At 33.6% G+C, this 24,240-nt stretch overlaps 5 protein-coding genes and 1 long non-coding RNA gene across 11 annotated transcripts; 4 read left to right on the top strand and 2 right to left on the bottom strand.

The window, feature by feature from the left end:
- The first annotated feature begins 309 nt into the window (after positions 1-309).
- On the top strand, positions 310-4,805 carry LOC144471214 (uncharacterized). Its single transcript, XM_078183054.1, has 11 exons — positions 310-472; positions 768-1,065; positions 1,141-1,373; positions 1,533-1,887; positions 1,970-2,173; positions 2,245-2,668; positions 2,744-2,881; positions 2,998-3,438; positions 3,500-3,693; positions 3,766-4,010; positions 4,689-4,805. Exons 2-11 carry the CDS (start codon positions 778-780, stop codon positions 4,696-4,698), a joined length of 2,532 nt encoding a protein of 843 aa, XP_078039180.1. The 5' UTR covers positions 310-472; positions 768-777; the 3' UTR covers positions 4,699-4,805.
- Positions 4,011-6,345, top strand: Dnaaf3 (Dynein axonemal assembly factor 3). Its single transcript, XM_078183100.1, has 6 exons — positions 4,011-4,838; positions 4,923-5,112; positions 5,197-5,367; positions 5,436-5,615; positions 5,700-5,934; positions 6,011-6,345. Exons 1-6 carry the CDS (start codon positions 4,607-4,609, stop codon positions 6,308-6,310), a joined length of 1,308 nt encoding a protein of 435 aa, XP_078039226.1. The 5' UTR covers positions 4,011-4,606; the 3' UTR covers positions 6,311-6,345.
- Positions 6,346-6,766: 421 nt separating this feature from the next.
- Nsd (Nuclear receptor binding SET domain protein) lies at positions 6,767-14,272 on the top strand. Of its 3 annotated transcripts, XM_078183040.1 has the most exons (14): positions 6,767-7,483; positions 7,655-7,931; positions 8,159-8,565; positions 8,650-9,376; positions 9,460-9,626; positions 9,703-10,021; positions 10,221-10,443; positions 10,542-10,737; positions 10,844-11,273; positions 11,341-11,614; positions 11,677-11,897; positions 11,960-12,186; positions 12,902-12,980; positions 13,353-13,382. In XM_078183040.1, exons 1-13 carry the CDS (start codon positions 7,268-7,270, stop codon positions 12,935-12,937), a joined length of 3,720 nt encoding a protein of 1,239 aa, XP_078039166.1. In that variant the 5' UTR covers positions 6,767-7,267; the 3' UTR covers positions 12,938-12,980; positions 13,353-13,382. The 3 variants fall into 3 exon arrangements, with proteins under 3 accessions (XP_078039166.1, XP_078039163.1, XP_078039165.1); XM_078183037.1 differs by lacking the exon at positions 12,902-12,980 and having other exon boundaries at positions 13,353-14,272; XM_078183039.1 differs by having other exon boundaries at positions 12,902-13,382.
- On the bottom strand, positions 13,586-20,002 carry Tmem63 (transmembrane protein 63). Of its 4 annotated transcripts, XR_013494226.1 has the most exons (14): positions 19,866-20,002; positions 18,863-19,001; positions 18,580-18,797; positions 18,219-18,495; positions 18,001-18,104; positions 17,707-17,899; positions 17,520-17,634; positions 17,167-17,363; positions 16,755-17,081; positions 16,141-16,416; positions 15,825-16,058; positions 15,549-15,735; positions 13,944-14,034; positions 13,586-13,733 (listed from the first exon to the last, which is right to left on the bottom strand). XR_013494226.1 is itself a non-coding variant. In XM_078183057.1 (13 exons), the coding sequence occupies exons 1-12, from the start codon at positions 19,883-19,885 to the stop codon at positions 15,529-15,531; spliced, it is 2,307 nt and encodes a 768-aa protein (XP_078039183.1). In that variant the 5' UTR covers positions 19,886-20,002; the 3' UTR covers positions 13,737-15,404; positions 15,494-15,528. The 4 variants fall into 4 exon arrangements, 3 of the variants coding, with proteins under 3 accessions (XP_078039183.1, XP_078039181.1, XP_078039184.1); XM_078183057.1 differs by lacking the exon at positions 13,586-13,733 and having other exon boundaries at positions 13,737-15,404; positions 15,494-15,735; XM_078183055.1 differs by lacking the exon at positions 13,586-13,733 and having other exon boundaries at positions 13,737-14,034.
- LOC144471251 (uncharacterized) lies at positions 19,953-21,157 on the top strand. The gene is made up of 3 exons (XR_013494236.1): positions 19,953-20,088; positions 20,629-20,733; positions 21,020-21,157. It is a non-coding gene; the product is annotated as an uncharacterized LOC144471251 (long non-coding RNA).
- Mcph1 (Microcephalin) lies at positions 21,084-24,214 on the bottom strand. The gene is made up of 4 exons (XM_078183053.1): positions 22,616-24,214; positions 21,864-22,532; positions 21,551-21,788; positions 21,084-21,483 (listed from the first exon to the last, which is right to left on the bottom strand). The coding sequence occupies exons 1-4, from the start codon at positions 24,058-24,060 to the stop codon at positions 21,220-21,222; spliced, it is 2,616 nt and encodes an 871-aa protein (XP_078039179.1). The 5' UTR covers positions 24,061-24,214; the 3' UTR covers positions 21,084-21,219.
- Between the last annotated feature and the right edge of the window lie 26 nt (positions 24,215-24,240).

The following is a 24,240-nucleotide window of genomic DNA, read 5'->3' as shown; positions in this document are numbered from 1 at the left end:
ATGAAACTATGCATAGACTTTATTTTTTAGATTTTTCAAATATGATTCCTAGATCGAATAATTTGATTTACTAAAACGATATGAATTTATCTGAGCGTAGATAAGAATTAATAAGTCAAATTTGATTACCAACGTCAACGTTTTATGTGTTTAAAATTTCCCTCCTACCGTTGTTGGTACTACTGCAGGGAATTGCATTACAATACATACATACATGCATACAAACATATGTTAGTATGGCGTTATCATAACTAAGTTCGCGCGGTCGCACGATACTATATATGTATGTATACCTGTCTGAGCTGTGCTTACATTGAGCGCTACAAACTTCTGTACTTATGAAAAAGGTGCTTTTCTGCGTGTGCAATGTTTGTTTCGAGGAACATCAATGAAACAGAAGTGTTTTGACAATGCCGTATACATATATTTAAGTAAAACACTAATGGTTTTACGGTGTAACATTTTTTTAAAGGTACGCATACTTTTCTCACGGTATTTAGTGAAAACGCATTAATTTAAAATACAGCAAACTATTATTATTTTTCGTGTCAGAAACATTTTCGATATAATAGTAGCGTGATCCTCGCAGCGTTGTCATCATCTGTATTGTTATGACATCGTTAACCAAATCATAATAAAATCGTGTAACCTCGAAATAGTTTGTAGCATTTTTAAATTATCTTTCACAACACATATGTATGAAGATATAAAATTACAGAAGCATTGTAATTTACTATAATTTGTTCGTTTAAAAAATTGATTTTTAGAGTATCAGTTATGAATACAACAATCAGTTCTGTGGAAAGTGGCGGTGATAAACGTCTACCGGAAGCATCTATGCAAAGTGTTGCACAAATGCAAAGCGTGCAGAATGTACAAAGTGTTGTGCAAAGTAATATACAGAATATTCAGTCGACGCAAACTATAGTGGGTTCGATTGGAACGCCTAGCAATCATGTAGGTAAATCAATGTCAATGGATACAAATCCAAAGTTACCTCTAATGAAACCTATGGTTCCATCTGGTACCTCATCGACTCCAGAAAGTAATAAAATTACAACAACGGTAAAGAAAAGTCCTATTCATCTGCATAGTTATTAAATCATAACAAAATCTGATTATTTCTTTGTTTGTTTGTAGCTTTGTTCTGTAGGGTCCACAGTGAGGATAATATCTCCAAGTATGTTAAGTACAGTAGAGCGTCAAAGTCAACCACAAGCACCACAGCTGTTACAGCAAACACAACAGGTAACAAGTTATCATGTACCAAGAGGACCAGCTGCAGTAGCTAATATATCTGCTCCAAGATCAACGGTAGCTACTCCTATTGTCAGAGCAAATACAGGACAGACTGTTCCAACAACAAGGTCAGGGTAAGTATCTATTCACAAAATAAATAGATTATTTGTTGAGTGTGTAAGTATTACAAAATCTATCGTTAAGATTTTACAAACTGTCACTTGACTATAATACAAATTTATTGTAGTACTAGCTGTAGTTATTAAAGTATCTTATATGTTACAATTTTTTAGAATCAATACAACTATTTCAAATCCTCAATGGCAACCTAAAACAACATCTGTTGTCTATGCTCAACCTCAGAGGCATCCTACACCTCCAGTGGGTCGAGTTTCTAGACCACCATCCACTGTGTACACCGGTCAACAGCCTCGTTCAATTACTCCAACAGGTCAAGGAAGGTCTGTACAAGCCACAGTGGTAACTGGAGTTCCTGGTACTCCCTCCAGATTGATAGCACCTGTCCTTCAAACAAACAGTAGTAGTATTACAAGACTGCCAGGTTCACAGAGTAGGTTACCTACACCTCAGGCGACGAATGTATCGCAGACTACACAATCTGGCAGATCTTCTACTCAAACTATTCAAGTAAATTATTATACTCGTTAACAATTAAGATAACCGAGTGGTATTTTTGTATAATTAGATCAATTCTGTGTTATAATTGTAGCCCAATCAATCAAACAGATCTCTAAGTACTCCTGGTACAGTCAATCGCATAGCTGTGTCAACAGCTATGGTTGGAACTGCAAGTAGAATAAGTGGTACAGCTTCAGTAGCTGTTCAACCAACAGTTGCACGACAATTATCAATTAATACAGTTGCTGGTCCTTCAGCTGCCACTGTAAGTCGAATTGTCATTCCATCTCAGCAAGTAAGTATTAAAAAGTACGACTGATCTCAAATACTCCTATTAACTACTGAATGAAATCAATCTTACACCAGGTACAGCAACAACAACCACAACAACAACCCCAATCACAACAACAAGCAACTCCGCGCGTAGTTCAAACAGTAACATCTTTATCAAATATTAACACAGTATCACGTGTGATTACTACAGCAGCAAGTACATCAAATGTAACGAGAATATCACAACCAACACCCACTACAGTCGCTCGAATAACTGGGATGTCTCTACATCCTTTACCTCTAGCACCAGCCAGAGCTACCTCTGCACCTGTTAAAACAGTGCAGGCACAAAATATTGGACCTACAGTTCAGATTAAACCCTCTCAGCAATCTGGTTTACGAGTCTCTACAACTAGCAGTACAAACAATAATTCGAATACAATGCCTACTCAACCAGTTCAAGGACAATATCTGCATCCACCACATACTACAACATACTACTCCTTTGAACCGACAGGTAATTTGTAATTGTTGGTTTTGTTTATAATTTAAAAAAAAAAAAAGAAATTTATGTTTTAATACTGTTACATAGGAGCATATTCTCAATATCGACAAAACCCAGTAAGATTACTTGTTGAACAAGGATATGACGAACCGCATACCAAACCAAATGCATCTCCACGACCAAGTATACTTAGGAAAAGGGATCATGATAATTCACCTGTAAAAGGTATGACAAGATACAAAAATACTCTGATGCATACTGTCATCTGTTTTCTTTTCACTGCATTCATCATCCTGTTAAATTTATTTTATAAAAACAAACGACTAATTTCATATTTTTAGGTGTTGCAAAAAATTTGGTTCCTGTACTTACATCCTTACCACCTGTCACAACATCCAGTCCTCCTTGTTCGCCAAGGGGAGATCAAGACGGTGGAGGATGTCAAAGTTCGGGATCTACTACAGTTTCAGCGACATCGTCACCAGGGTTAGACGAAGAACCAGAACAATCTAGAATTACTATGAATCCGACGGTAGAGATGTCTCCAAGAAAGAAACCTCGAAAACAACAGCTTACCAGTGTAGAATTGACGGAATCAAGATGTACAGAAGAAGAAATGCAATTTATTACGGAAGAAAGAATGAAGAAAGAAGTTAAGGATGAACCGAAAGAGAAATCGTCTGATAAAAGACAGATTTCGAATACGCAACGTGACATCATCAAATCTCCTACACAACAGACAACTGTTACAATAAGAACACGACCTACACCTAGTTTATTAGGTTTGTAAGGGAAAATAGTGATACTGTCGCACATGGCAAAAATTTATTATCCTTTTTACAGGACCATCTTGGAAGAATAGGTGGAGTAGTAGACTTCATCATTATAGGAGACCAAGTGAAGTTCGACCCCGTGAAGAAAGACGACCGACAGTGGCAGAAATAGCACAACAGAAACATGTATTACAAAAGCTAAATGGTTGGAAAGTGTATCATCTGACAGCACAGATGGAAGATATTGCTGATCTTGAGAAACAAGTATGTTTGTTCAGTGTTAAAAATCGGTCATAATAATAAAATGGTAAATTATCATTAATTGTTTTCATATAGGTACACGAGAAGTTGAAAACAACATTAACGATGCTTGAATCACAGCAAAACGTCAGGAATAGGCAAGATGACGGACTTGAACGTGTAAATGAACTGATTAAAGGAAACATGCAACGTAGTAGCTTAATTAGTGAAGGAATGAATGAAGCGCGTACACAGCTTATTGCTATATTTCAACATAAAGGACCTATTACCGATATTTTACAACGATGCGGTAACAAACGGGCTCAAAAGAAACGAGACAAGTGAGCTAGTAGTGCATTGAAATCAAATTAAAATGAATATGTTTCTAAGAAAACCTTGTGCAAACGAGGCTCGGAAAACAGAATTATTTTTATCTGTGTCACAGAATCTATATTATAGGAGTAAAATAAATGATTTTATAAGTCTATGACACGACTGTCGCTAAACATGTTTATACTTTATTATTATACAAATCTACGACTTTTTATTTTAATATAATACTTCTATTTGTTGAAATGTCCTTTTACATTTTGTCGTGTTACATAAGTGTGTGTGAATGATGATGTATATGTATATACATATAGACTTTTAAGTGTTCTACCACATAATTGTTAAAAGATTCGTCAAGATGAAAATTATAGAAACGCGAGAAAGTTTTAACATGAAAATGAAATAAACGAAAGTTAATATTCGTAATATGAAATGCAAAATATACGGTTTATACTATTTTATACATATACGTATACTATATGACATGATATCAGAAGAATATGGTGTTACCATAGTAACACATATTCTGAAATCTTTACTCAACACCAATAAGTAGTTCAATGTTTAAACTTTCAGTCAACTAAACATTTGTTAATAGTATATAAATATGTGGTGGGGATACAGTCCTGCATTAGACATACAACATGAAATTAATTGTACAGGTGAAAGTCTCGAAGTATTAATTGTAGGTGCTGGTGACGCGAGACATATTGTGAAGACATTGGCATCATCTTACTTGCACCATGACTGTGTTATTACGTATAATGTAATTGAACCAACCTTGGAACAAGTTGGTAGATCTATCCTTTTATTAAATACTTGTTTAGATAAAAATCTAGGTATGTATACAAGATTTTAGAACAATGAACTGTGATATTTCTTGTTAAAGACATTTTTGGATATAAAAATTGAATACACTTAAGGGTTACAAGAAGCAACTCGGTATTACTTGGAAATATTTGGCAATACCCTTGTAAGACCAACAACTGCCAAGTATTTAGGAAAGCTTTCAAATAGTTTGGTAGATATACCGACAGGTACAATTGACTGTCCTTGGTTAAATTTGGATAAATTTAAATATAAGGATAAAGATCAAATAGAATCAATTTTCAAGTAAGTTTAAATAAATTAAAGTATCTATTTCTTTAATACTTTGCACGTTTTATCTTTCTCTCGATTTGAATAATTTTTTACAAGATTCTGGGACCGTGCAACATGTGAAAATGTGCCTATTGTGGATTATTGGGATAAAAGAGTTAGAAAGTCATTAAAAACAAGATATGATTATCGCAACGGTGTTTTTGACTGGGATTATCATATGGTTCTGAAGTCCCGTAATATTTCACATTTAACTTTGCAGGAGTATAGGTAAATTTATTACACAATCGTCGTGTAAATATGTATTAGTATTCACAATTTATTTATTTTAAAATTAGATTTTGGAGAAACAATGGTATTGCATTTACTTGGCTGGAAGGTGAACCTGTTAGAAGCAATCCAACATTGTTAAGTAATATAATACCACACGGACCTGGCTTTCTACATTATGCTTATTTAGGAGATATAACGAATGGACCCTTTTTTACATGGATGTTGGAAAATACAAACCACAATTGGTAACATTAGTCTACATTTTGTTCTAAATGTTATTTAGTTTTTATTTTCTATATGTTAACATCAGCATGAAATAAATAATTTAGTAAATATAGAGCAACTGATGTAGCTGAACTTGAAATAATGCGATGTATTCATGAAATAAAAACAAAAGAACCCTTTTGCGAAGACGTCTTCGCATCGCACAGAGATTCTTCCATTTTAAATGGTACATTAGTAATTGATCCACCAAACAATGAAATGGAGCAAGAATCGTGGAAAAGAGAAAGCACTAAACATAAAAAGGATAATATCTCTTGGATAGACATTGAGAATCATAAGGTATTGTGCAGCATAAAAAAAATCTAATAAATTGCAGCACACATATTATTCTCTACAATATATAAAATATTTTTAGGTGATTTTTCATCCCATAACGTCTATAGAGACATACAAATGCAAATCTGATTACGTCAATAAATTCGACTTTTTATGGATAGCACACAATATGATAAAACAGTTGCCTAATCTTTCTCCACTGTTAAAAAAAGGTGCGACTGTATTAATTGAACTACGGAAATATATGGCAGAATTGCGAGAGGATGATTTACAGAATTTTGTAAAGGAAGTGAAGAACAATGCAGAAAAATGTGGATTGCGTGAAATTGTTAATATAGATGTTAAAAAGCATTGTACTGCTAAATTTTGCAAAACTTAGAGAATCATAAATTAGTAATAAAGTTTGTGTCCTTCCTCTTTCTTTTTCTCTGCCCTCCCCCCTCTCTCTCTATAGTCCATTGTGCTCAAAAGTTATGATTATCAAATGTGCAGTAATATAATACTTTATAAAGTACTAATAAAGCTAAATAATAATACCATTTTTTAAGATATTATTATTTCTTGAACAAAAATCATAATGTAGACGAACATTACATAAACATCTGACGAAATAAGTGTACCTAAATAAATATTAAAGATACTGCTTAATAAACTTTGTCAATAGTTTTGTATAATGGCATATTATTTTATTAATTATAGATAAATGAGCAAATTCAAAGTTAATATGCATCGTATGTAACGACTCAGTGTGCTCATAATTTTGCTTAAACAATTTATATTTCAAACTGTTTACAAATCGATAAATAATGACAATAAATTTTAGTAGTTAAATTAAGTTTATATTGACAAATCTACAGTCGAAAATGACAATAATGCAATATAATTGACAAAACAAAAATCACCAAATACTGCTGTTATAGTGAAAAATTAAACACAGCATGGTTATGAGAATTACCCAAAATCGCGGGAAACGCGTCTCGTTCCTGTCCACAGATTCGTGAGGTTCAGTTACATTTACAGTTTTTTAATATTAATACAATTACATGATTAATGTGACAAAAGCTATGTTTATATGAGAAGCTTAGACAGAATAGAATACCACCACTGCATAACAGACAATGATGCGTGTCGTTTTTCTATGATATAAAGTAACCCTTGAAAATCGGCCATCGCAGCTATTTTCAGCGATAATGGAAATTGTTTTCAATGAGTGAGCTCTTTATATACAAGTTCATCAGTTTATATCTCTCCCACTGTTGAAGAAGTGTGTAAGGATTTTTAATATAGAATCATTCTACATCCTGAGTAGCGAAAATGTTGAATTAGTCAGGAAGCTATGAGCTCTATCAACAGAGTGAACAGTAAGGTGGACGTAATTACTGAATCAAGATTTGGCGATTGCGGCAGTAATTTGGACGTGACGAAAAGCAATTTCGAAGATGATAAAAAGGACTTTAATACCGAATCTATTACGATTTCGTCAGGTAGAAGTCGTTATGGTAGAACAATAAAGCCTAAATCACCCAAAAATGAGGTTGCTGATTCTCCAAAGGCATGTTATATTTTTTCAAAATCAACCATAACTTGTCAAATTATATCGTTATACAATAAAATATTATTCTAATAAAACATTATAATATTAAATGTAGCAATATTTTATGTTTTTATGTATAACTTTATCTATGCAATGCATATTTCATATATATATATACGCGTGTTATAGAGTTCCAAGATGTCGAAAGCTCGAAAATATCAGAATTCCTCTGATAGCAGTAATGAAAGCATGGATGAAATTAATGTAGCCAATGATATGGATGACACAAGTGATTCGTCCATCAGTCTAAGTACCATGGATGAGGCTGCTCCAAAAGTAATTGGTACACCGATACAGTGCAATTGGGTATTAGGTCAATTAGCATGGGCTCGCGTTGGTAATTTTCCTTTTTGGCCTTGTGTGATAACATTAGACCCAATTTTAATGACTTATCATAGACTGAAAGGTATGTTTGTATTCAACTTTAAAAATATTCTCTCTTAAGTATATTTCTTCGTATGTCCATGTTTTCTATTTTATTCTTTGAATTGTTTTATACATTTTGCAAAAGTTATTCAAATCTGTAAATAATGTTATAATATCTACATTAGATATGAATAATATATAATTAATAAGTGTAATATGAGTGATATAATTCAATTGCAATAAATCATAATAATCTTGTTTGACTAGCTACTGCCAAATCCCAGATATTGACGATACACGTTCGATATTTTGGTGATAAAGGACGCCACAGTTGGGTTTCTTCAAATTCCATGATACCATTTACTAATTTTGCTGATTTTAAAAAATTGTCGGAATCAATAACTGCAGAAGTTAAAAAGAGGGATGCAAAGTATGCTGCTGCATTTGTTGTAAAACCTGGAATTAAATCTAAATGGGAAAGCGCAATAGAAGAAGCTATGGAGGTTCAACCGATGAGCAATGAAAACAGGGCTGATATTTTTAAACCAAAAGAGAACAATACAAAAAGTAGGTCGCCTAAGTCAAGCACATCAGATGAGAAAGATAAAGTTAACAAGAGAAAATATTCTCATGACTCCAGTGACCTTGATGCTAAACGTGTTAAGCAGGAAACTGTAAGTATATGAATAGGATTGAGGTAGAATAGAAGTACATTTTTAAAATTATTGTTATTAACGTATTATGTAATTGCATTGCAGGGATATGAACTAGAAAAAGGACAATACAAAATAGATGGAATGTTATCTAAAACACAGAAGTTCACAGAGAATGGTAAAAGTAATTCGAGACTTAATTCTGATACACCCCCAATGTCTCCTTTGAGCCAACGAGATTCCAACGACGATGTTTCCGGTGCACAGAAAGTGGAATTTAAGTCCGAAGAGGATGTGGATGGTGTATTCGAAGTTTATTATGAAAGGAATAGAGATATGTTGGAAGATGAATATCCAGATGCATCGGAACAGGATATAAAAAGATATTTGAAGAAAACTTGGAACTCAATGAACTCTTCTTTCCGTAAAAAATATCGGTCGTATGTAACGTCGGACGCTTCTAATGCACAAGTCAAAGATAATTTGTCCGATCAAGAAGATTTGTCGATAGACATGGAATTGAATACAAAGGACACTAGAAAGTCTAGAATTAAAGTTGAAAAAGAGGAGATGATTGTTTCAGAAATTAAAAAGAGTAGGCCGTACAATATCTTTAAAGGAATGAAACAAGAAAAAGTTTGTCAAATATGTGAAAAAACTGGAAAGTTGACCAGATGTAAAGGACCTTGTTATTCATATTTCCATTTATCTTGTGTAAAACCTGGCGAATCCAGTCCAGAGCATTCCATCGATGAAAGTACAATGGACGATAAAATCCTCGACGATATCAAAGAAATTAGACGAAGCAATATAGACGAGGATGAAAATGGCGGTATTGAAATTTATATGACGCTTACTATATGTATTAAGAATATTTAAATTATATTTAATATAATGTGTAATTTCTTATTTTAGGTAAAAATGATGAACAGGAAGATGAATTATTTAAATGCATAGATTGTTTGTCAGGAGTAGCGCCTGCTTGTTTTATATGTAATGAAAGGGAAGGCGACAGAATAAGGTGCACTGTTATAGCCTGTGGTAAACATTATCACTCGTCTTGTCTAAAATCATGGCCACAGGTAATAACAAAATTTTGACATACTTTTTTCAATTTGTTACATTTAAAATGTATAAGCATTTTTATTTTTTTGTTAGTCTCATTGGCAAGGAGGTCGATTAACTTGTCCGTATCATGTGTGCCACACGTGCAGTTCGGATAATCCTCAGGATAGTCATTCAAGAACTCCAAATGAGAAGTTAGCACGATGCGTGCGGTGCCCTTCATCTTATCATACATCTACCTCTTGCTTGCCTGCTGGTTCAATAATTTTAACCGGCAGCCAAATAGTGTGTCCAAAACATTATCAAGCACCTCACCCACCAGTAAATGCAGCATGGTGCTTTTTATGTACAAGGGGTGGAAGTCTTATCTGTTGCGATACATGTCCAACTTCGTTTCATCTTGAGTGTCTAGGTAATTATTTTGTTTACATAGCAAACGTAAACATAATTGTAACGATAATGGTTATAGTTGTAACAGTAGTGTAGCATCTTGTAATGATGGGGACATGGTAGTAGTACAAAAAAAGTAGCGTGTACTTACGACAGTAATATTATAAATACGTAAATGTATATCAACGTGTAATGTGTACTATAAGCAATGATAACTTTAGGAATAGATGCACCAGATGGTGCATTTATCTGCGAAGATTGTGAGACAGGCAGACTGCCTTTGTATGGAGAAGTTGTTTGGGTTAAACTCGGTAATTATCGCTGGTGGCCATCCCGCATTTGTTATCCACATGAAATTCCTGAAAATATAGAAGCTATACCCCACAGCCCTGGTAAATTTTGTGTGATGTTCTTAGGATCAAATAATTATTATTGGGTACATAGGTAAGTAGTTCGCAATTTTCTAATATCAGAAAACTGAGGTACTTATAAAATATAATGATTAATTTTTAACATTTGTATTATTATTTTGCTGTTTCTAGAGGCCGGGCTTTTCTTTACCAAGATGGCGATGCAAATATAAAACCACCGATTGGGAAAAAAAATAACAGAGACGATACTTACCGAAAAGCATTGGAAGAAGCTAATGATATACACCAGCGTTTAAAAATCGAAAGAGCTGCTGCTAAGGATAATGGCCCACGAGGATTAAAACCTCCACATTACGTTAAATTAAAGGTAAAGCCTTGCTTACCTTTTCTCAAAATGACTTCCACGCAACATATCATTATTTCATACCATATTATAAATCTTAATCTGTAATAAAATATGATAATATTTATAGGTAAATAAACCAGTTGGTAATGTCAAACCGACAGAAGTCGAAAGTATTGTCGCTTGCGACTGTGATGCGGAGTGGGAAAATCCCTGTGCACCTGGGACGGATTGTTTAAATCGAATATTACTGGTTGAATGTAGTCCTGGTATATGTCCGGCTGGTCCAAAATGTAACAATCAGGCATTCGCGAGAAGACAATATCCCGCTATGGAACCATTTCACACTGCGGCCCGGGGATGGGGTCTTAGAAGTTTAGAACACATTAAAACGGGACAGTTTGTTATTGAGTACGTAGGTGAAGTTATAGACGAAGCTGAGTACAAACGAAGGCTGCATAGAAAAAAGGAATTAAAGAACGAGAATTTTTATTTTTTAACCATAGATAATAATAGAATGATAGATGCCGAGCCGAAAGGGAATTTAAGTCGATTTATGAGTGAGTACCCTCTGTCTTTCTCAAATGCTGAAATAAAAAGGATGAACTTACGTTTTCAAAATTACAGATCACTCATGTTCGCCAAATTGCGAGACTCAGAAGTGGACGGTAAATGGAGATACCCGTATAGGTCTATTTGCGTTATGCGATATAGAACACGGTGAAGAATTAACTTTTAATTATAATTTAGCGTGCGATGGAGAAACTCGAAAGCCCTGCTTGTGCGGTGCACCAAATTGTAGCGGATTTATAGGCTTGAAAGTACAAAAATCGCAGGCAACAACACCGTCTATGCCACAAAAGAAGTTTGAGAAGGTGGATAAAATGAAACGTCAGAAGAGGTAAATGATCAATGTATGTTTGTGACAATCGTGATATCTAATCGTTGAACAATCGCCCGTAGAACGAGAAAACATTTGGCATGTTGGGGCTGTGGGCAAGAAATTGAAAAATTAGAAGAGTTCGTGGTCTGTGACCAGAAAACATGTGGTAAGAAATATCACCAAACTTGTGTAGACATCGACGATGTGGATTCAAGATTTAGTTGTCCTTGGCATCATTGCGCAGAATGTGGACGTAGAACATCCGCGCATTGCTCTTTCTGCAGCGCTGCTTTTTGTCAAGGTAATAATATTGCGATCATATATGCATATAGCCAACTATTAACGCTGTTTGAATATTAACAGTGCATTTAGAGGGAAATTTATATGATTGTGACGAGAAGAGTGGTTTCGTTTGCAAGCTACACGAAAACATGGAAATGCAGAAATCATCGGTTGACGACGAGAAAGATTATTCAGATAATGACACTGAAACGGATAGAGAATATTCTTCTACAGGTTCCAGTAGTCCACTTGTGACATTGGAGAAAGCTGCGCCGCGGGAACCATCACCAAGAGTTTCCATAGTAGAGGTGAGATGAAGCTCTGTAATAAGAGTATCGTCGTGACAAGTTATAAGGAAAAACAAGCAATGCAGTGCAATGCAACTATATGGATGCCCATCCCTAGCTTTTCCATCTAAAATCATCTTTTTTCCTTTATATCATGTACATTTGACGTAAAGCACGTTAGCGATAAATTGCGTTGGTGGTGGTAGAGCATGACCAGATTTTATTTAGAATATTATCTATTTGAGAATAGCAGAACGTTTGGCGACTTACTTTCGTTTGCGGTACTGAATCTGCGTAAAAGAATAAACGCATTTTCAAGTATTTGCTTCATAGGGATGCGTTCCTATTCGTTTCTCAATATTTAGCTTCAAAAATTGCAACGCGCGTTTCATTTAATAACACACCCTACAGAATTTCGATTATATGACAATTTATGTTTATGAAAAGAAATTTGTAAATTATGATCACTAATGTAAGGGACTTTATTTTGTTCTACATTTTAACAGACCCAAATATAATTAAACGCTGTACTGCGTTCATCTGTATAAAATGTCGATTGACAAGTTATAATAATGGATTAAAGAAAAAAAACATGTGGCGCAGTTCTATAGAGATAATATAACTGTAGATGTATTGTTTTTTGTTAGTGAATATTTTCGAAAGAAAAAAAAGAGAGATTAATGATAATCAACCTTTTTCTATTCTTTTTTTTTTAATTATTTTTCATTGTTCCCAGCATCCTCTCCCTGACATTGGCAGTAGTGAGAAGTAGTAGCAAACAAACAAACATGTTCTGTTTAAGTTTATACGTTCAAGTGAGTGTACAAATTTGCTATTACCTATTTGGATTTCTTTTAAACCATAATGTAATTTGTCGTAAGAAAAAAAACTACCTAATTTGCAGTTAACAAATGATTTATTTATCGTTTATTTATTCGTGCAATTTTACAAATGTATTGGTGAGTAAACCATTCTGTAACACTATAAATATTTAAATTGTGCCGTTGTACATACAATTATATTTTGGGGATTCGCGTAGTTTCTTGCACTATAATGCACGCAACTTGGCTATGAGACAAAGTTGATTTTGAAAGTCGCACAATAATTTTGTTGCTTTCCCCGTTTATATTCATGTACCACATGTATTTTCATGGAACAATATTAGTAAACGGTGATGTGACTCGTAGGTTCATCCCAGCAGCGAAGAAAGCGAAGAATCTCAAAAGGAGGACGACGAAGAGATCGTGCAACCTATCGACTTTATACCGTGTGATTACGGTTCGAAAAGTATGAAAAGAAAAACATTGCATCGATTGTCTCTGAGTCTGAGAAAAGAAGGAAATCAGGTAGAGGAGTTGAATAATCTTACCTCTAGTCAACTGGAAGCCATAATTGGTGGTAGTTTATTCGAATGAACCATTTCTTTTCATCAAATAGATGTGGATAGTAAAATGTACTGGAAATCATTTATAGCTTCCATGAAAGTCACGGTGCAAAGTATCATGAAATAATATTATACAATGCAATGACATCCATTCCATGTCAAATAGGCCGGTTTAATAATAATACTATTCAAAAAAACAATTTTAATTCTTAAAATAACAATTTTACTGTACATCGTGGTAAGCAATCTGACAATCTGCTTGCTTGATACATTCATCTACTTATAATCTATTTGTATACTTCTGTTTTTGATATAAGATTATATACCTTGTTTTTAAGTAATCGAGGATACCTGTAGCACATACTTTTATTTATATTTATACATATATATTTACCTAGCAGTTGTTTTGAAAGTTAAGCAGACGTCTACTATTATCCATGAACATTATTTATCTTAGTAGATTGACATGGAATGCTTCAGTTCATCTGCAAGTGTAAACTTAACATGTATTCACTTGCTCACAGTAATCATATATTTCAATTGTTTAAATGTGCGGTAAAAGTATTTAATTTTAAAAAGTGTGGCAGACTAATTCAGTGCCTTATCCTAATTTAATTAAAACTCCGGTACGGATGAACTGTCAAGGGCCCAATGGTTGATTTCATAATTATTCGGATGCCAATTAGATAGACTGTTTTTAAATTGATCTGTTCCCGTTTAAATCTTTATTCCTTATGTGAACAATTTGCATCGGTCGAGGAACAATCTCCACCGTTGAAATAATTGTATCTTCACACTGCCTTGTACATTTTAAAACATTTGTATCACGTGAAATATGTTAATTTTAATGGTAATTAGTGTTAAGACGTCGATTAAACAAAATCAATATCTAATATTATGCAATGATGACAGTAAATTATCTCTTTCCTATATGAGCGATTGGATTTCATTCAGAAGTTCATTTAAATCGTATTTGTTTATTTGTCGCATTAAAACTCGATAATGTATAATAAATAGATTAATAGTTTCTTAGAACATTGTTTAACTGTGAATACCGTAGAGCCAAGGTGATATAAAATTGTCAATAGCGTTTCTATGTATTTTAAATTATACATAGTATGCAAGCGTGTCATTGATGGAAATGTAAGATGAAACTTGATGCACTTAAGAAAATTTTCTGTAATATAAGCGAGAAATGCTATTTATGCAACATGACAGTCTTTAGTATATGCTTAGTACGATTACATTAACTTAAAAGTATAGTAACAAGTTCTTTTAGACAAGTGGACACAAATACATGTAATGTTTTCATATTAGCTGTATTTTTGTTTATTTGTACAATTGTAACTTTTTGTTCTTTTTCTCTATATACCTCGCATATTGTGGTATAATACTTGTTGCTATTTATTTAAAGTATTCTCTATAATAAGTAACTGAGATTGCTAAAGATCCTCTCTAAAGAAGAAGGTTATACATAATCAAACAATGGAACTGAATTTCGTTCATTAGTGATTATAATACAGTAAAGCTTGACTTATTTGAAACATACATACTTAGAATTGAATAAACAAATAATTAATATCAGAAAAATAATTTCGTGCAATGCCGAAATAATTTATTGCTTTTTTAATATTATTATATATATTTATAACTTTTTTGTTGCCTTCATATGTAGAATCTATTCCTGAAGTGGGTCCCACGTATTACGAGAAACCCGGTATAAATCTAGTTTCAATCTTATCATTCCTTTCGAAACGGAAAATGACATGCTGATATCGTACGCTTTCTATGTACATCCACACGACAAGTAGGTTCAATGTTATTTTTTAACACACTTGTCGTGTTTACGTATACACTATATCATAAAACATGGAATTTCAATAATTAGTCGCAGCATATATCATGTTTCATTGCGATTATATCGAATGACGTTAATGCACCTACTAGATATTCATTGTAATGAAATGAGAAAAGCATAATCATGCTGACGATTCTATACCATAATCTTGATAAAGCTTTGGACTCTCTTGTGCCGAAGTGCTACTGGCGTTTATTATTACACTGGGCGTGTTCTGCTCTGAACTTGACCTGGGGGGTACAATTTCCTCCGGAGTCAGCTGTTTGTCGCGCAACACGGGTGCAACGAAATTTTGTCCACCCCACAGATCTTTTTTTACAGCTTGTGTCTGCAAAACAATGATATTCAACAATGTATTATACATCTTAAGATCGGCAAGCAAAGACGTATACAAGAGACAATCATTATTGACTGTACCTTGGACTTCCTTGATGGTAAAGTAGCTCCAGTAACAAGGCCCAAAATACTTGCCGCAAGACCGCTAAGTTGTACAGCGGCCAACGGCGCTAAGCCTCTCCTTAGTAGACCCAGAGCTAGTAACGCAGCTTGACCTAAAATGGGAGCAGCTCCGGTGGCGCTTGCCGCCGCCCCTGCTAACTGACCTCCGCCGATGCTTGGTCCGTATACGAAGCACAAATTATGTCTATCCACCTATCCAACATTGGACATAATATACTTATTTAATAACATTGCAGTTTTCTGCTGAATTTTAATAAGAACGTATTAAACATACCAAATGTTTAACTACAAGATATAATAGCCCGAAAGGAGTGATTAGTGGACAGGCTAAACTGTACACCGTAGTCATGGTAAAAACTAAGATCAACCAGGCATAGTGAGCACCCAGAGGGAATTCCCATAACACTGCCTTCCTAACATGTATTCTTTCTGCTCTACTTCGAGCTAAACAGAGCCTAATAGTGTACAATGCTAATTCTGCGAATCTGACCAATTCCAAACCACTTCCAAGTAAGGCTGCAGTGATCACGTAATTCACAAATAGAGCGCCCTGTAATAAAGGAATGACTTCCAGTTAGAAACCAATTTATTTAACCCATTAACGCCCAAAATGAAACTGCAATATTATATTTTTCTATTGTTTTTCTATTTATTAGTCCATAAGGGATAAAATATGCTATATAAGAAAATAAAATGAAAAAGATATATTTACATATCAAGTTTTAGGGGTGTACTCAGCCGTGTACAATGGGCGCTTTAGGAGTGAAATTGTTTGAAACAAGGTCGTTCAACACATAGCGTGTGTTCCTGTGCAGGTACAGAGGGCGGTAATGGGTTAATGGGACGCTCAGACGCTTTGAATTTCTGGATAGGTCAATGAAACGGTACCTGATCTGGCAAAAATAAGCAATCCCATCTCTCCGTGTCATTCGCCGAATTCACGGTCCAATCTAAAAATGCCTGGGCACTAGTCAGTCCCAAACTGGGTAATATGAGAACCATTAGCAATAACAAAAGTAATGTTTTCGTCATTACTGCCCGATTTAAACTGCTCCTAGTCCAGTGTCTAACTAATGATTCACTTCTTGCCACTAATACCGGCATTAATGCAGCAACGCTAATTAGTAGTACAGTGGGAAGAAAATATGAAACTACTGGACTTAGGTTCATAATATCTCCTGTAACTGGCAATTTATTTAGCGCAGATACTACTACCTGAAATCAAACATTACGATTGTTACATTGTAATGCAAAGTTTAGAGGTTTTATAGTGCTGATACATTGACTAAAAATTACTTACAGCTGGTGTAGTAAGAAAAAATAATACAATGCCCAGAAAGAAATTGATTAAAACAGCGTTTAGATACCAACAAGATCTTGGTATACTCAAGTGTTCCCAAACGATATCGGACGGTGTTGGTGCATAATCTACAACCCATTTTATGCTGGGTAAAGAGCGTAAGCGTTTACGCATCGTTTTAGCTGCGCCAGGTGTACCTTTGAGATGTAATCGTGAATGTTATTATTCTTGTTGTTTCATTGAAAAGTATGATTGCGTATGAATTAATTGTTTTAACAACAATACAAAGCAACGTTTTGCTATTTTTTAAGTAAAGTACGTGTCAATGTAAAGTATCGAAAGTAATAACAAACCTAAAGTTACAAAGGCAATACCCAAAGGTCTTTCCAATGACAGTCTTTTCTCCTCTTCGACTAACGCGGTTAATCTGATTTCTTCGTTCATATAAAACTTATGGGCCTCAACTTTCTATGAAATAATTATTATGTTTATCTTCAAGTATTTTTAATGAAAATAATTACTGGATTATAAGTGACATACATATTTACAGCAACAACCAATTAATTGGCCACATGGATATGGATACATTGTCAAAGGTTCTTTCTTCTTTGCATAATTTTCACAATACAAACGTGCTTGTTCAGCACAATCTTTCTCTGCATTCAATGCTGAAAGACGTCTAACGTCATAAGCCAATTTCACATCTTCAACAGACAGTGTAGGAAAATCTTCTCTGCAAGATATAGTAACAGAATATATATCGAATTTGTACGATACATGCTTTTATTTGCCATAACAAATTTTCTATTCTTTTTAAAGTAAAACTTAACATACTTAAAGTATTCCATAAGGTCTTCTTCTTTGCACTGATGTTTTGGTATTTCTGTTATTAATAGTGTTCTCGCTGCGAGCTCAGCACCGTGCTTAGCATCTCGCACCTATGTACGATATCATTTTCATTATTTTATTATTTGCACTTACGTTATAAATACATATTAATAACTAATTAGGTATTATCGTTTCTGTATATTCAGTATCATGTTACACCATACCTTCTTCAGAAAACGTTTCATAATGAAACCACCTACTGGTAGATAGGTCAAAATAATTAATGAGTGCACCCAAATCCATGGAGATTTTGGATTTAAATTTGATAATGTTGTATGACCGAATGTTGCACCGTCTCCTTGCATGTTACCGTGGAAATTAATTGGTAATGCTACACATAGGGCTACGACAACCATCAAACTGTTTAAAAGAATTAAGTGACGTTCAAAAGATATGTACAATAAGCCATCAGGACCAGCCCGCTTTAATAATTCTTCATCGCTAAAATCATGAGGAAAATATATTCGTAAAATTTAAAAATATAGTAAGATTTCTGTATATTTGAAATACTGCATTTATACTTACGTCACTTTGAATGCTGTAACAATCCATGATAGGAAACCTCTATCTACCTGAGAAAGCTGCGAATTAACAGAATTTTCTATGCATAACACATCTGTGTCTCTACTATCGTTATCCCCATAAAATAATTCCATCCATCTCTCATCTGTCTTGCTGAGTAGAGCAAGACGTCCATAATTCCATGCCTTCTTGCGTAATAAACCAAACAAAATAACAAGTATCTAGAAAAAGAAAGAAACCATCATGTAGATAAATTTCAATTACACTTTATTTAATTAATTATTACCACAAATCCAATAAAATTGAGCAATAAGTTTTCTGGTATCCCTGCATAGACATCAGTTATTATGGTTGTATTATGCCTCGGTATTGGAATGCACTTGTCTGTGCTTGGAATAGATTGGAAATTCTCATATTCGCTAGAGCTGAAATTTCAACAAAAAATTTAAAAAGAATACAAATCCGAAGAATAAAAATAACATTAACAGAAATGGAATAATAAAATTTGATGAAAGTACAAAGGTTTCATGAATGTTTATATAATAAAAGTAGTTTTGTATTGCTTTTATTCAAGTTCTATAATAAGATTTTACTACAATTTAAAAATAGTTTTACATCTTAAAACAATTGATCGTTGCACATTATGGGTTTTAAATTTTGACTTAGCATACTTCCATTGATCCATCATAAGTTAGTTCTGTTGGTAAAAATAACACTGTTACACCACTCGCTTTCTTTTATTGCGTATACTTTTGCAAACCTATATCTCGTTTTCGATGTAAATTCCATCGTTCTATGACTATTATATCCCGATTACTCATCCGTCGCAATTTTACGATCGCAATATTGATCACGTATTTTTGAGAATAAAATCTTTATAAAAATAAATTCACACCTCTATGACAAATCAATGCTAGGCATTAAAATTTTATCTAGAAATATAATCTTATGTCCAAACATGGATTGTGCAAGAACTATCGTTGTACAATTGCAAAAACAGCCAATACTCCTTTTAGCACTGTCAAAAAAACTATGCCATAAAATAATATTTTACAATGCCTAATTATATCGACCTTCGAATATTTATGTAGCTGACAAACGTGTTGTACGACGTCGAAATATACAGTTCTTTTAAGTGTGCTAATTAAAACTATGATAAGATACTGAAATAGTAATTCCATACAATACGTGTCATGGGACTTATTCGCTCACGAAGGGAATAGGATATTCACGTAATAGTGAAGCAATTGTTTTTAAAACGAACGAGAAATCAATAATCTACTACTTACTTAATGTTATAGTAATCCATGACTGTGAGATGTGTTTATATTAGAACATTACTATTGGATAAATACAAAGACACATGTTAGCCAGCTCGCCGATTTGACACATCGTACGCGTATACTGTTGCTTACTTACAAGATTGTGTACACGAGCTGGCACAACCTAACCTGAGCGCTATGATTGCGACAAAAGATAACGCAATTTTAAATTAATCAGGTTTTTGTTGGTGTAAGATCTGATTCTATGTACAATTCAGATTACTTTTATGTGTGCATTACGACTGCTCGGCAGTTAAATGCTTTCGTCGAGCGTAGAAAACACAATTTCTCGAAAATTGTGCATGAAACAACGCTATAGTAGAAAATATAATTATTTAATAAACTGTATATATAGTTCTAGAAGCGATCACACTTTATACAAATATTTGTACACCTGTATAAACATTTTGATTAAAAAGAAATTTTTAATTCTTTGATATTGTTTGAACTTTTTATGTGTACAAGAGTTGAAAGTTTGGAAGAATTTTTTTATAAAAATAATGATTACTCAAACAGCGTTACAAATATTAACATGAGACATGTTATTATACAAAATAATAGCGTAGTTCCTAAATTGCTTTTCATTGTTAAAAATAATTTATTAGAGCAAAAATGAAGTAGTCTATTTATGAAATGTCTTAATTTATATTTCATAATTCTTTTGTTGGAATATGCATATACATAATTGTTAGTTACAATATTATAAATGCTTCGAATATTCCGTTCACAGAACGCACTTTCGAGGAACGGCTGCGCCTGAGCCGCCAAAATACAAATGGCGCGGTAATTACACTACTGCAGTGGAACTTGGATCGAATGCATTAAATATGTTCACGTATGTATTGCATATTTTATGAATTCAGCGTGAATCTACTATTAATATTATATTATATACACTGAACACAAAAGATAAGACTGAAAATGGCGGCCAATGTACAATGGTTTGTCGATATAATTGTTTCGCGAATAACTGCTATTATTTATGAGTGTTTTATATTGAACTTGACCCTTGTACAAGTGTGCAAAATGTGTTCTTTTCTACTACAAAAAATATTTTATCTTTACGTTAATCTAATGAATCATTTTGAATCAATAACTCATTTATATCTTATTTGTTGCAGGAGTATTGGTTACTTTTTTCTTTAAATCAATGGACGAGAATGATTCACAATAATGTACAATTGTATTTTATTTCATATACACATAAAAAGTAGAAAATAATTTCTATTAGATACAATTATATTATATCTATGAATAAATATTTAAACAAAATATTTGATCTCTATTTTGCTTTTGTTCTTAGATCGAAATATCTTAATGTTTAAGATCGCTGATACTGATCGAATGGTTGCAGTTCACCTGTTGTAATACAATCTAATACCCATGATTCTTTTAAACCCTTTGAATCAATTATAATTTTCGCTGCTTCTGGCCGTTCAGTAATATGACCACCTGCAGTTTTTATAAGATCTTTCAACACATTATACGGAGGTGTTGTATCTTTTCCAATGTACAACTGTCCGCAAGCGGCAAACAATTCAGGAACATACGCAGTTCCAAATAATTGTCTATCTTTACGATTTTCCTAAAAATTGTAAAACTTATATTCTGTAAATAATGTTTTATCTATTCATTATAATATCTATACATACCAATACTGCTTTTGAAAAGTGCGTCATTTCGTATTCTTCTGGATTTAACCACGCATTATTTTCTAACGATTTCAAAACCCATTCGAGGCTTACAAGCCAACAGCCACGTATGATTCCGTGTAACAAGTTTATTGTTCGCACACCCGTAGTTACAACATGCGTTGTTCGTTTCGTAACGCTTGATTCAATTTTTGCATGACCCAGAGATTTCACCACACTTTTAATGATATTTTTATCGCTAAAGAAAAAAAAATAATAAATATAATATTTAACAAATAACTATGTAAGAAATTTTAAATAAAAAAAACCGTACTCGTTGCATAAACCAGTCATGACTATATTTATTCTTTGTGCTTTTATCATTCTTGAAGATTGTTTGTTTAATGTCTGAAAATCGTTCAATGAATCCCTGTCTAAAGCAGAGGTTTGTGTCCCATTAGAGTTGTTTTCCTTTAATCTCCTTAGAATATCATCACCACCAGCAAGTTGTTTGACAATAATCTTTTTTCTCGTAATTTTTTTAGGCTTTTTTTGCCGCACCTTTGTATCACAGATAACAACATTATTTTCTAATTCCAATTGATCATTGTCTTCTTCATTGATGTGTTCTACATTCCTGCATTTATCCACTGCAGTGCGTTTATTGTTTTTACGTTGATTTTTTCTCTTTTTACTTATGTTCCTTAGCCGCGTACGTCCAGGTAATATATTTGCATTTTCCACTGGGGAAAACGTTAACAATTGTGAAGTTTCGTGCAAAGGCAATAACCTTTTCTTATTCCTTCTCATAGTTGGAGGTATCGTAGAATTTTTTGCATCCTGATTTTTTGTTAATTCACCTTCATCCGTTGACTCGTTTATAAACATTGTTTTTTGTGGCTTTGAATAGAAATCTAAAGACGAATTATTTAAGATTACAGATCCACTTCTTGCGTCTTCTTCACAACATGATTTTCTATATTCCTTGGATATGTTTTGTTTCCTACAAAATAAAAGATTAAACGCAACATTAACATAATTTAAATACAGAGTATAGTTTTTAAAACTAGAAGTGTCTATACTCACATATTTTGTTGCAGTAGTGTTTTCAACAAAACAGAACGACATGTTGGGTAAGGAGTAGCTTCAACATAGCTTTGGCTGCCTTGTACTCTATTTATGAGCATCTTATCTTTTGCAACAACATTAGATCTATTTCTACATGGCACATTGTCTCTCTCTTGATGTTTGGAACTTTCCATTTCAATTGTATCGGTGCCATCAACATTGTTTTTCACACTGTTGTGTTTATTTAGTGTACTATTCAATTTCAACATTCCTCTAGGAATGTTACTCCCTCGTGGACATAAATTATTTGAAACATCTAAGGATGTGTTCATTTGTAACGAGGTACTAATTATATTTGTATCCTGTTTTACTCCTCCTAAAAGTGTTGAGCAAATACTTTTTTCTTGTCTATTTACAAAGTTCTTACTACTATTTTCCATCGAACGTTCCTTGTATTTGGATGTATCTACATGTCTACTATCTTTACTTATACTGTTAGTAGATGTGTTTACAGCTAAAGAAGTTTGCGCTGTTCTTACACTATGTTCTTCGACAGAAATTCCTTGATCGCTGAATTGTGGTTTAGTACCTTGTTCAGTAATCAAAGAGTTTCTATTATTACATAATGCACCTACTTGCTGGATATTTGTTATCTCCATAGGTATTGTATTTTTGTTTGTCACAAAATGGGAATGTATTTCATTAATATTGATATCTGATTCTTGATCCTTGTCCGACATTTCATCATTTATCATTGTGGAACAACCAATAGGCACTGCTGCAAATATGCTATCATCTGACACATTCAAACTCGAAGGACATCTGTTTTTTAATGTATCAGAGCAAATAGATCTGGTTTCTTCTCTTTCAACATTAACAATTGGTAACGAGTTACACTCTATAGTAGCAGTACTTTTATTCGCTTCCTTCGTATGACTGTTGGAAACAAACAATCGTCTTTTATTACAAGTAAATTGTTTCCTTTTGTTTTTGTGCTTATCCTTCGGAGTTACATCGATGCGTTGGTTTAAGCTTTTGCTTAAAATTGCTTCAGTTTTAACAGACAGTTCATTCCGCGTGTCGAACATTTGTTTGGTCTTTGTCAAAATAACTTGCTTCAATAGATCACAATTTTTATCTAAACATTCAACATCGTTTTCTATTCTCTCTAAAACCACGCTCACTTGATTCGAAAGTATATCATAATGTGCTGAATTAGACGTATTGTTTTGAGATAGCCTACTTCGGTTTCGGTATCTCCTGCTTCTTCGGAAAGAACCGAGTGCAGGTGAAGACGATTTATCGTTACATTCGACATTTATTTGCTTGAGCGATCCATTTCCAGAATCCACTAAGTTTGACGAACAACTTAAATTAACAGCCAGTGAACTGCGTTGATGTTTAACCCCATCACTATCATCCGGCATACTTTTTGCTGTAATCCTGTTTTTATTTGAACTCATTTTTTGCTGTATTTTTAATAACAGTCACGAAAGAAACTTTCAACAACTGGGGAACTCAGTTCATATAATTTTCAATGACATATTTTACAAAAGTGCAATCGCGACAGGAATAGACAGGATCAAAACACAATGGCACGCCATAGCGGCTTGGTTAGTCACGTGACTACTAGGTGAACTTAC

Source organism: Augochlora pura, chromosome 6, assembly GCF_028453695.1.
Source record: "Augochlora pura isolate Apur16 chromosome 6, APUR_v2.2.1, whole genome shotgun sequence".
Lineage (NCBI taxonomy): Eukaryota > Metazoa > Arthropoda > Insecta > Hymenoptera > Halictidae > Augochlora > Augochlora pura.
The sequence above is the reverse complement of the archived record's forward strand: the minus strand, read 5'-3'. Positions and strand labels throughout refer to the sequence as shown.

Coding starts and splice junctions, on each gene's coding strand:
- LOC144471214 (XM_078183054.1), top strand. CDS start 778: ATGAATACAACAATCAGTTCTGTGGAAAGTGGCGGTGATAAACGTCTA. Junction 1,888..1,969: donor CTTCTACTCAAACTATTCAA/GTAAATTATTAT, acceptor TTATAATTGTAG/CCCAATCAATCAAACAGATC. Junction 3,439..3,499: donor ACCTACACCTAGTTTATTAG/GTTTGTAAGGGA, acceptor TCCTTTTTACAG/GACCATCTTGGAAGAATAGG.
- Dnaaf3 (XM_078183100.1), top strand. CDS start 4,607: ATGTGGTGGGGATACAGTCCTGCATTAGACATACAACATGAAATTAAT. Junction 4,839..4,922: donor TTGTTTAGATAAAAATCTAG/GTATGTATACAA, acceptor AATACACTTAAG/GGTTACAAGAAGCAACTCGG. Junction 5,113..5,196: donor CAAATAGAATCAATTTTCAA/GTAAGTTTAAAT, acceptor ATTTTTTACAAG/ATTCTGGGACCGTGCAACAT.
- Nsd (XM_078183037.1), top strand. CDS start 7,268: ATGAGCTCTATCAACAGAGTGAACAGTAAGGTGGACGTAATTACTGAA. Junction 7,484..7,654: donor AGGTTGCTGATTCTCCAAAG/GCATGTTATATT, acceptor CGCGTGTTATAG/AGTTCCAAGATGTCGAAAGC. Junction 10,738..10,843: donor CACATTACGTTAAATTAAAG/GTAAAGCCTTGC, acceptor TAATATTTATAG/GTAAATAAACCAGTTGGTAA.
- Tmem63 (XM_078183055.1), bottom strand. CDS start 19,885: ATGGATTACTATAACATTAA. Junction 17,900..18,000: donor GACCTTATGGAATACTTTAA/GTATGTTAAGTT, acceptor TATATCTTGCAG/AGAAGATTTTCCTACACTGT. Junction 17,364..17,519: donor TATTGCCTTTGTAACTTTAG/GTTTGTTATTAC, acceptor TACATCTCAAAG/GTACACCTGGCGCAGCTAAA.
- Mcph1 (XM_078183053.1), bottom strand. CDS start 24,060: ATGAGTTCAAATAAAAACAGGATTACAGCAAAAAGTATGCCGGATGAT. Junction 22,533..22,615: donor ACACTACTGCAACAAAATAT/GTGAGTATAGAC, acceptor TTTATTTTGTAG/GAAACAAAACATATCCAAGG. Junction 21,789..21,863: donor ATGACTGGTTTATGCAACGA/GTACGGTTTTTT, acceptor TTTTTTCTTTAG/CGATAAAAATATCATTAAAA.